Raw genomic sequence first — 11,513 nt, forward strand, 5'->3', positions numbered from 1 at the left:
CAAAGATTTCACTTGGGACGAGACAAACCAAAAAGATTTTTAGGAGTTGAGAACCTACTCCATTGAGCTGTCTTTACTTACTAAGCTAGTGCGTAGTGAGTAACTATACCTCTACCACATTGTAAGGCAGTAGTTGTGAGCTCCGTGCTCATTAAGGAGGAAGATGGGATTTAAAATAATATGTCAGTAATTTATTGCATAGGGCTAAAAAACGTTACCCTAAGGTGAAAAATTAGCATTTGCCTCTGTAATAACAGCTTAAAAGTTCCGACCTTCTTTTTATCACATTCTATTATTGTTTGTACTAATACCCCCTGCCCGTAATGATAGAAAAACTAAGACTTCAGGGAATGATCAAGTTGGCTGTAGAGCTCAGTGATTATGGCATCCCTTACCAGCCAAGAACGACCATTAAGGCCCAAGCACTCACAGAATTCATGTCCAAAGTAGCACCAGCTAAGGAAGATAAAGGAAAATGGGTACTGCACATAGATGGTTGCTCCACCTATTCTGGCAATGGAGTAGGAGTTGTGCTACCCAACCAAAAAGGAGGCAGTATCATAGTATCGCCAGCCTGAAATTACCGTCGCACTCCATAACGATCTAGGAGTGTTCCCTTGCTCCTCTCACTTTCCATTTATCTTTCTATATATGAGCATTGCAACATACATTGAGGACAATACATGTTCTAGGTGTGGGGAAAGCTTCATTATTTATTCTCGATTCATGGAAGTTATTGATCATTGATTATGTTGTTGATTTAGCAATGTGGTTTGGGGATTGATTTATTGTGAAAATTGGGAATTAGTTTCTGAAAAATTTGTATTTTTGTACTGAAACATACATTTGGACTTAATATGTCTTGACTGAAATGTGTGAATCATCCTGTGTGTTGGAAAATATTGATAGCCCAAGACCAAAAATAGGTAGGCCCAAGAACCCACTTGGACGGCCCAAGCCCAAGACCATGCCCACGACCCGACTTGACCGCCGACCCGATTTGACTTACAAATTAAATATAATTTGTCATAGCACCCTCTTTTCTACCGACTGTTGTTTTTCTTCTTCTTCTTCATTCACTGCGCCACCCTCGTTTTCTTCTCTTCTTCCTCTCGCGGTTTTCCCAAGTGTTTTGGGACGTTGTCACCGCCTCTCTCGGGCTGCCTTTATATGGTGGTCGATTCGTGGTTTGGGTAACTTAGTGTGTGCAAGAACTAAGTGTGAAAAGGGACTTTTGTGGCGAAAGGGCTTTGTGCCGCTTGAGCAACATTGGGTATTATTTAAGGCTGCCGATCTTAGTGATCGTGAGTAAAGCCTAAGAATTGGACCTGGCTCTTTGACTCTTCGATTAACCGATTATTTCTGCTGCTTTATGTTTATGTAATTTTCGCTTAATATCTTGTACATCTGTGTATTATTTCTATAATAATATTTAGGGCTCACCCACCCAACAGTGGTATCAGAGCCACGGGTGCTCTGATCTTGAAGACCCATGGTAACATCTAACTATCTTTGTTTTTCGATTAGCAATTTTCTGTGAAATTTTCGGGCTGATTTCTTACGATATTTCTTGCTGAAATTGCTGTCTTTTGGTGTTGAATTACTGTTGTTTTTTTGGCTAAAATTGCTGCTTTTGATGCGATAATTGCTGCTGAATTGGTGTAAAATTATTGCACGTTTTTGCTGTTTTTTAGGGCAAAAATTATTGTTTTTATATTGTTGTTTTGCTGCTGTTTTTTCAGTGTTTTTAGCCAACAAAATCTGCTGAAAAGAAGTTGCTGAAATTGTTGTTTTCCCACTATCAGATGGGGAAAATTTATGTGATAATATCTCTAAATATTTCTGTGGTTAGACGATTTTTTTCTGTTGTAAATTTCCAAGGATGTAATTGTTATTTTCGGAATTATTTTGCTTAGTGTAAGATATGATACAATATTAAATCCGTTAAGTGCATTTGTTGAAATATTGTTACCAATTTGGATGTTTATACTGTTAAAGTTGAGGCTTATTCCCGCTAATCCCTCACCTGGCCGGACCCTTGAGGTCGCGGGTATCTGGTCAAGGTTTGGCTTGGGAATCCTTAGTTTTCTCTTCATGTATGCTATGTGCAATTTTACGCTAAGTGCATTATTATTGAAGAACATGTTTTTTGGCTTTATGCCCATAAAAGCTATGTACACTTGTGTTGTGAGTGATATTATTGTTTAGTGCATTAAGTAATGTTCCTTCGTGGATATTGTTTAGTCTTTGTGTCATTAGCCTGAGTGGCTAAATGTTTTTAAAAAATAGCTTATGTGGATGTCTAATTAACCTTAGTGATTTTATGAACAAGTCTAAGTGGTTCGATGAAGCTATATGATTGCGTGTCTTTGTGACATTGCTTTGGTGGCAATTTTAGCCTATGTGGTTGTGTAATTGTGCCTTAGTGGCCGTATATGAATGCCTAAGTGGCTAGTTGAGTTCTTTGTGTGCCTTGGTGGCGTGAATTAGCCTAAGTGGCTGATTGAGCCGTAGTGGCTGTTTGATTTAGCCTTGGTGGCTATGGGTTTATATCATCGCTATCTGCTTGGTGCTTGCTGTGTGCTATGCTTTGTGTATGAAATATCATAAGTCAAATACTGTTACTAGCATCTTTGTTTTGCAAGTAAAAACGGCTATGATGAATGCTAGATCCGTTTAACTTCTCCATTTGGGCCTTTGCTCTTTTTTGGGTTCTGGTCCAAGGGGGAATATGTTGGAAAATATTGATGGTCCATGACCAAAAATAGGTAGGCCCAAGAACCCACTTGGACGGCCCAAGCCCAAGCCCACGACACGACTTGACTCACCGACCCAGTTTGACTTACAAATTAAATATAATTTTTCATAGCACCCTCTTTTCTACCAACTGTTGTTTTTCTTCTTCTTCTTCATTCACTGCACCGCCCTCGTTTTCTTCTCTTCTTTCTCTTGCGGTTTTTCCATGCTTTTTGGGACTTCGTCACCGCCTCTCTCGGTCCGCCTTTATATGGTGGTCGATTCGTGGTTTGGGTAACTTAGTGTGTGCAAGAACTAAGTGTGAAAAAGGAGCCTTTGCGGCCAAAGAGCTTTGTGCGGCTTGAGTAACCGTGGATTTTATCTTAAGGCTGCTGATCTTAGTGATCGTGAGTAAAGCCTAAGAATTGGATCTGGATCTCTGAGCCTTCGATTGACCGATTATTTCCGCTACTTTATGTTGATGTGATTTTCACTTAATATCTTGTACACCTTTGTGTATTATTTCTGTAATAATATTAAGGGCTCACCCACCCAACACTGTGTAACCTTTGAATTCTTTTATTGCAGCCTTGTGACCTTCGTGGGCTTATATGGATTTTTTTGTTTAAGTTTAGATAAGTAAGAGAAACTGGCGAAAGAAGCATGCTTTGTTTGTGTGCAATGTGCCCCATTGGTTGCATTAAACGAATGCAAAAATTAACACAATGATCCTAGTTGTTAGCTTTTGATCCAAAAGCACTTCCACTTAAATAGTGCTCATACAAATCTATCGATTAAGGGAATCAAAAGAGTGTGTTCATTCTAGAATTTGTTTGTATAACGCATTTGAGATCACATTTTTCAACATTTGTGTATAAAAGTGATAAGGGCAATTAGGAATAGCCAATTTGACCTTCAAAAGAGCTTACTTGGACTTCCCCTATTAAATCTTATTTGAGCCTTGGCCTTTTTTCTTCTTGGTAAAGCTTCAAGACAATTTATCCCATTATTGGTTGTTTCCTAAAGTGATTTTTGTACCCATACAAGGGAAATTTATTGGCTTAGTTACTTCAAAGTTTGACATAAAAAGAAGTGGAGGAAGTGATTGAAGTTGCATATAAGGAAACATTAGTAGCACCAATCGAAAGAAAAAAAATTGAGAGAAAAAGAAAGAAGAATGAAAACAGAAAAAAAGGAGTTTTAGTCTAATGCACTTGAATCGATGATGGAAAGAAGGAGATTTGGAAAGGTAAGCAACTAAGTTGACATTATCCTATTCTATTTTACGAGCCACAAGTTGATCTTATCTTTTTTCCATTCTTTGTCTCAAGCCTCATTACAACCCATGTAAAGATATTTTGATCAAGCACTAATTCGCATTTTGGTGGAGATTCGATTGACAAGTAAACATATGGCAAAGACATTTTATGTCTTGATATGAGTGCAATCTAAATTCTTAAACACTTTTGAGTGACTAGAGTGACCTTGTGTAAGGATGTTGAGATTTGTTTCAGCCGATTTTGATAAAGTCAATAGGATAATGAGTTAAAGGTTATTCTACAAGTGTTTGTTCTCAGATTATTAAGACATATTTACTTAAGTAATATACTTTAAGTGACATGAGAAATATTTGAGCGGTGATACATGGATAACTAGCGTATTTTAAATTGAGACATAACTAAGGACAAGCATGGTCTCGATGTAGGGGTATTTGATATGATTCTACTCACTACTCTTATTTGTGCTTATCTTGCGTATTTGGAATAATTTTATTGCATATATTATTTTAATTATTTACTTTGGTATATAGGAGTGACAAAGTTGAGTTTTGATTAAAAAAGTTAAAAGGGCCTAATTTGACTCAAATAAATTGAAAGGGGAATGAATGATACAATTAAGCTAAAGGTGCCATATTCAATGATCCCTCAATCTCCCAACTTCTATCATCTCCCTTTCTCCCCATAGTTTATGTTTTCTCGTTAGGACTTTAGATTTTCTCATACACATTATATGTAACTAATTCTCTTTTCTAATTTAATGGAAACATTGAACCATTTTATTATGTTGTGGGGTCTTGTGCATATCTGAGTTCTCCAAATATTTCTTATGTTGATTATAGTGGTAGCTTTGGGAAAATGATTCGCTATTAATTTTCCTGTTACTATCGGTGAACTGTGATTGCCATGAATGATTGGTACGAGGACCAAGCAAATGAAGTATGTGCTTTGAATTATTTATTTCTAGGGATAAGAAAATTAGGTTTGATAGTTGCAACTAACTCAGTTATTTGATCTAGGTTTAACTGATTTCATATATGCAAAATCTTATTATCAAATTGATATAGAATGCTATCGAGACAGTGAATGAGATAATAAATTTTGAAGTTAACTATTTGTGACCAAGGATGAACGTGATAATTGGGTGATACACTCCCTTTGACTAGAATTCATCTCTCTTGATTTTATCCTAATTATTTATTCTTGCTTTTGGTTTAGTTTAAAATAGTTGCTAAATCCCAAAATCCCCTTTTTTGGTTACCACAACTCAGGTTAAGAAGTCAACACTTAGTTTTCTTGGAATCCGTGGTTCCAGTACTACTGCTATAGTTGTACGATTTGTAATTAGTTTTAACAGTTTTGGCAATCGATCGATGGGCTACGTGATGATGACCATGTGGCATGATCTTATGAATCCCAACTGAATTCGTACGTGATGAGGGTGTCACGAGGAGATGCTGATTAGAAAAAAATTTTGCTGGTTGGTCGCGTACAAGATCGCAGATCGATGCGAGAAAAAGACATGAACAAGATCACAGAGTCAGATCGCAGGATCGCACGGGGCACATTGTGGCTTGATGACGTCTGAAATCGGGCCCCATGAACCCGAATCCGACCCATATTATCCATCGGACAGGTGTCCACCGGGAAAATAGCTGAGTCATTGCATGGATGAGCCTGAAGCAAACACCTGTCCAACAGGAGGGTCCCATCTTCAATCGCTTATAAATACCCCAAGTCCACACTGAGAGAAGGTACATTGTTCATCTACACTTATATTTTAGATCGCCGAATTTTACTTTCGATCTCAGCATCTGACTTAGGCATCGGAACATCGTCGTCGGGGCGATCCCAACTAGCTTTGTGTTCTGTTTCCAGATAACAGGTCCAAATCGGTGACGTGGGTGGTCGAGATCATTGATCAAGGTTAAACGTGATCAAGGCGGATCAGTTTGGCGCCGTCTGTGGGAACGATTTTGGAGATAAAACATAAATCCTAAAACATGGAAAGATCGGAAGGTGGTAGGCGGGCTATTGAGGAGACCCCGAGGGTGGGGAATGAAAGGATAGTCCAATTGACATAAGGAAAATTACAACGAATGATGGAGGAAGCTAGCAGAAATGCCATTTTGGCATATGAAAGAAGAACACAACCCGCTGAAAATGAAAATGCCCGACGGAGAGTAATACGAGACAGAGAGACCGAGCGGATTTTTGAGGGGATGAGTAGGAGAGCTCCCGAGAGGAGACGCGCGGCCATCCCTTCTGAAGTGGGGTCTAGTTCGCAAGGTGGATGGCGTAGACGAGAACCCGCGATCTCGAGAGCCGATGTTGACAGTGTAGGCAGACAGATCCATTTGCTGGGGAAACAGATTGATGAATTGAAGCGAAGAGGAGAATTAGTTACTCAGAACAAACACTCTCCGTTTTGTAATAGAATTCTGAGTGAAATTGTAAGTGCGACTTTTAAAATGCCGGATTTACCAAAATATGACGGTCTGAAGGACCCGCAAGAGCATGTGTCCACATTTGATTTAGTAATGAATCTTTATGGACAAACGGACCCTATTAAAGCAAAACTATTCGTGACTACCTTAACGGGGAAGGCGCAAGAGTGGTTTATGAGTTTGCCGGTGGGTAGCATTGAATCACACGAACAGTTGGTGTAGAAATTCGTTTTTCATTTTGCGAGCAAGAGAAAGCAAAAGAGATCAGCGACCTATTTATTCACTATCAGGCAGAAAGAAAATGAGACCTTAAAAAATTTTATGGGGAGATTTAATAACGAGACTCTGGAGGTCCAAGATTTAAGTATTGACATGATGGTGAGCATCCTTATTCACGGGTTGAAGAAATGACCTTTCGCCTCTACTCTGGCAAGAGACCGCCAACCAATGTGGAACAATTGATGCGCTTGGCACAAAAATATATTAACGAAGAAGAAATGAATGCTATGAAAGATGGGGAGTGGTTAGGTGCTGGAAGGACTCGCGACCACGAATCTGGGAAAGATCCGAGGCAAAACGCTGATCGCACTCGCGACCCTCCATACTGACCAAAATACCACCGGTACACACCCTTGAACAGTACCCGAACAAAGGCGTTGTTGAGTGTAGAGAAGTCAGATATGTTAAAATGGCCCCGCCATACGAGATTCACGAGAGTGTTATCAATTGAAAGACCAGATTGAGAGGCTGATAAGACAAGGGTATTTTAAAGAGCTAGTGTTAAAATTTCGTGCTGAGGAAACTGTGGTTCGGAGAAGTAGATCTAGGAGTCCCGACAGGAGGCAAGACAAAGGGAAAGGTGTGCTAAAAGAAGCTAATCTGGGAAGTAATGCGCCTGTGAAAGGCATAATCTATACTATCGCAGGAGGGCCAGAAGGGGGTGATTCTGGGAGATCTAGAAAGCGGCAGAATAGAAATGTTCAGCGTGATCAACTGATTGCAAATATTGAGCAGAGGAGGAAATTACGTTTGGGAACAAGGATGTGGCAGGAAGAGTGGGGTCGCAAAACGATCCTATGGTGATCAGACTCGATATAGCCAACTTTACCGTCCGGAATGTTCTGATTGATAATGGAAGTTCAGCGGATATCATCCTCCGGGATGTTCTTGTCAAGATGGGGTTAGAAAACGCGGAGTTAGAACCTGTGAGAACCCCGCTAGTTGGGTTTGGTGGCACTGAGATTGTGCCATTGGGAACCCTAGATCTACCTGTGTCTATGGGAGAAGAACCTCGAAGAAAAACGCTGATGATCAAATTCTTAGTTGTAGACACGCCCTTTGCATATAATGTAATCCTTGGAAGACCTGGGCTGAATGCATTCCGAGCAATAGTGTCTACGTACCATCTGAAAATAAAATTTCCAACGAGAGCTGGAATAGGTGAGGTGATTTGCGACCAGGAAGAAGCGCGTAAATGCTATAACTTATCCCTGAAAAATGGTGAAAGCACGGATAAAAGGAGAAAATTAGATGTTATTGAAGGAGGAGACCAGATACCTGAAGAGAAAACCGAAAGAATTCGGCCGGCTGAGACTCATAAGATTGTAGAGGTGATCCAGGGAGATCCCTCTAAAACTACCAGGATAGGGTCGCACTTGGGCGAGCAATTGGGAACCATGATGGTATCGTTACTAAGGAGAAATGTTGATGTTTTCGCATGGAGCTCGTCTGATTTCGTAGGTGTGGCACCGGAAGTGACTGTTCACAGGTTAAACGTAGACCCTACCATGCGACCTGTGCAACAGAAGAAGAGAAACTTCAGCGCGGAGAAAAACCAGGTGATCAGGGAAGAGGTAGAAAGGCTGTTAAGTGCAGGGTACATTACCGAAGTCCAATATACAGATTGGCTATCCAACGTTGTGGTAGTTCCTAAGCCAGGAGGAAAATGGAGAGTTTGCATCGACTTCACAGATTTGAACAAAGCATGCCCAAAGGATCCATATCCACTTCCTCGAATTGATGGATGCTTACCAGGGCTACCATCAAATTTTCATGGCAGAAGACGATCAGAGCAAGACTTCATTTGTGACGGAAAGGGGAATATATTGCTATAAGGTGATGCCCTTTGGGCTGAAGAACGCAAGAGCCACTTACCAGCGCCTAGTGAACAAGATGTTCGAAGATCAGATCGGGAGAACTATGGAGGTTTATGTTGACGATATGCTGGTGAAGAGCTCGAGGTCGCGGGATCATATAGTTTACCTTGAACAAACCTTTGCAACGCTCAGGAAATTCAGAATGAAGTTGAATCCAATGAAGTGCACCTTTGGAGTGACAAGAGGAAAATTTCTGGGCTATCTAGTCAGCGAACGTGGAATTGAGATGAACCGCGAGAAAATAGAAGTAATACTGAAGCTGAAGTCGCCAACCAACGTTAAAGAGGTCCAGAAATTTACTGGTAAGCTTGCTTCTCCCAATCGTTTTATTTCAAAATCCTCGGATAGAAATCTACCTTTCTTTAAAGTGTTGAGAAAGACCAAGAATTTTGAGTGGACGGATGAGTGTGAACAAGCGTTTCAAGACTTAACAACATACCTGCGCTCACCACCGCTACTAGCAAATCCGAAGGGAAATGAGGTGTTGTATGTATACCTGGCTGTTTCGGAGAGTGCAGTTAGTTCGGCTTTGGTTAGAGAAGAAGAGGGGGTTGCAGAGTCTGATATATTATGTGAGCAGGATGTTGCACGAAGCAGAGAAAAGGTATGCGCAGATCGAGAAGCTAGCACTTGCGCTTATTGTAACAGCCCGTAAACTGCGACCTTATTTCCAAGGTCATCGCATAGTCGTCCTAACCAATCATCCGCTCCGTAATGTATTGGCGCGACCAGAAGCCTCAGGTAGGCTTGTGAAGTGGGCAGTAGAACTGGGAGAATTTGATATCGAATATCAAGCCCGTACGGCGTTGAAAGGACAAATATTAGCAGATTTCATGGTTGAGCTCATTGGTGAGCCTGAGATTGGGCCCAGGCTAGATAAGTGGATGTTGCACGTTGACGGATCCTCTAATGCGGGAAATGGAGGAATCGGGATATTGATACAAGGTCCGAAAAATGTAGAGATCGAGGTCGCAGCACGACTATCTTTTTCGATCACCAATAATGAGGCTGAATAAAAGCTCTTATCATGGGTTTGGAGTTGTCACTAGAAGCGGGTGCGAAAGATCTAGAAGTTTTCACAGATTCACAACTTGTTGCTTTACAGATAGAGGGGACTTATGAGACCAAAGAAGAGCGCATGATATTGTACCACACCAAAGCAAAATCCATAATGTCCAAATTTAACAAGTGTCAGGTGCATCAAATCCCACGACATGAAAATGACAAAGCCGATTCATTATCGAAGTTTGGGGCTACTCTATCAGGAATTAGAGATCGTAAGATTACAGTGATGGTCAAGGAAACATCCGCGATCGCCGAAGGTGTTGATGTTAATACGGTGAGCGAAAAGGCATCATGGAAGGATGAAATTGTTCGATACTTGAAAGAGGGAATTTTACCGGCTGATTCCATTGCTGCACGGAGATTGAAAGCAAGAGCAGCTCGTTTCACATTGGTTGATGAACAGTTATACAAGAGGACCATAGAAGGACCCTTGTTGAAATGTCTTGATCCGGAGAAAGCTGAATACGTGATGATGGAAATTCACGAAGGAAGTTGTGGAAATCACTCTGGAGGAAGGTCATTAGCATAAAAAGTTATCAGACAATGGTATTTTTGGCCAACCCTGGTGAAAGACATGAAGAATTGGTCAAGAGATGCGAGGCCTGTCAAAAGTTTGCAGCACAAATGCATGCACCAGGGACCCAAATGGAAGCAGTTAAGATCGCTTGTCCCTTCGATCAATGGGGGATAGACATCTTAGAACCTTTCCCCACCGCGCGATCTCAGAAAAAATTCATTGTGGTGGCCGTGGAGTATTTTCTAAATGGGTAGAAGCAGAGGCTGTAGCTAAGGTGACGGAGGGCAATATGATCGAATTCATATGGAAGAATATCATATGCCGATTCGGGGTCCCTAGAGTTTTGATTTCAGACAATGGCACTCAATTCCAAGGGAAGAAAATCACAAATTGGTGTAAAGAGCTGAAGATTCAGCAAAACTTCAATGCAGTAGGACATCCGCAATCGAATGGGCAGGTCAAGGTCGTTAACAGGACCATCCTTCAGCATTTGAAAACAAGGTTAAGTTCTAAAGGGTCATGGTTGGATGAATTACCTGGAGTCTTGTTGGCATACCGAACCACACCTAGATCCTCAACAGGTGAAACTCCTTTTTGCCTTGTATTTGGTACTGAAGCTCTTATTCCTACAGAGATAGGCGAGGAATCACATCGAGTGACTATGTATGACCCTGCAACCAATCACGAGGAGCGCTTGTTGGACTTGGAGGTGATCGAAGAAAAAAGAGAGGTCGCATACGCAAAAATGCTACATCATAAGGGCTTGATGATGAAAAGTTACAACAAAAAATTGAGGCCCAGAAAATTCCAAGTTGGAGACCTCGTTCTGAAGAAAGTAGAGGTCTCAAAGCATGTGGGGAAGCTTGACCTGGGCTGGGAAGGACCCTATAAAGTTACAGAGATCAAACGGAGAGGCACCTACCGCCTGCAAGATATGGATGGTTGAGATCTACCCAGACCATGGAACGTTCAAAACTTGAAAAAGTTCTATGCGTAATTGTGAGCTTGTAAAAGGTCAAAGAGATCGCTTTTGTACCTGAGAAAGGTCAAGTTTTAGGTTGATGAAAAGTCATGTATACTGTATCTAAACAAGATCGCTGGCATATATAAATATCGTGTTCTTTTTTCGCAATTATCTTGTTGAGCATTTAGTTTCTGTTTAATTCTTGAATCTGCAAAAGATCACAGGATCTGAAAAAGATCATTCGATCTGAAAAAGATCGTATAATCTGCAAAAGATCACAAGATCTGAAAAAGATCATTCGATTTGAAAAAGATCGTAGAATCTGCAAAAGATCACAAGATCTGAAAAAGA

The 11,513-nt window shown here is 40.8% G+C and overlaps 1 protein-coding gene across 2 annotated transcripts; it reads left to right on the forward strand.

Annotated features, from left to right (window-relative positions):
• Nucleotides 1-1,028: 1,028 nt before the first annotated feature.
• On the forward strand, nt 1,029-11,295 carry LOC110013285. 2 transcript variants are annotated; one of them, XM_020699435.1, is made up of 2 exons: nt 1,029-5,767; nt 5,873-11,295. In XM_020699435.1, exon 2 carries the CDS (start codon nt 7,537-7,539, stop codon nt 8,572-8,574), a length of 1,038 nt encoding a protein of 345 aa, XP_020555094.1. In that variant the 5' UTR covers nt 1,029-5,767; nt 5,873-7,536; the 3' UTR covers nt 8,575-11,295. The 2 variants fall into 2 exon arrangements, with proteins under 2 accessions (XP_020555094.1, XP_020555095.1); XM_020699436.1 differs by having other exon boundaries at nt 5,892-11,295.
• The last annotated feature ends 218 nt before the right edge of the window (nt 11,296-11,513 follow it).

This window comes from Sesamum indicum, unplaced genomic scaffold, assembly GCF_000512975.1.
Source record: "Sesamum indicum cultivar Zhongzhi No. 13 unplaced genomic scaffold, S_indicum_v1.0 scaffold00057, whole genome shotgun sequence".
NCBI classification, from domain to species: Eukaryota; Viridiplantae; Streptophyta; class Magnoliopsida; order Lamiales; family Pedaliaceae; genus Sesamum; species Sesamum indicum.

Coding starts and splice junctions, on each gene's coding strand:
- LOC110013285 (XM_020699435.1), top strand. CDS start 7,537: ATGGTGATCAGACTCGATATAGCCAACTTTACCGTCCGGAATGTTCTG.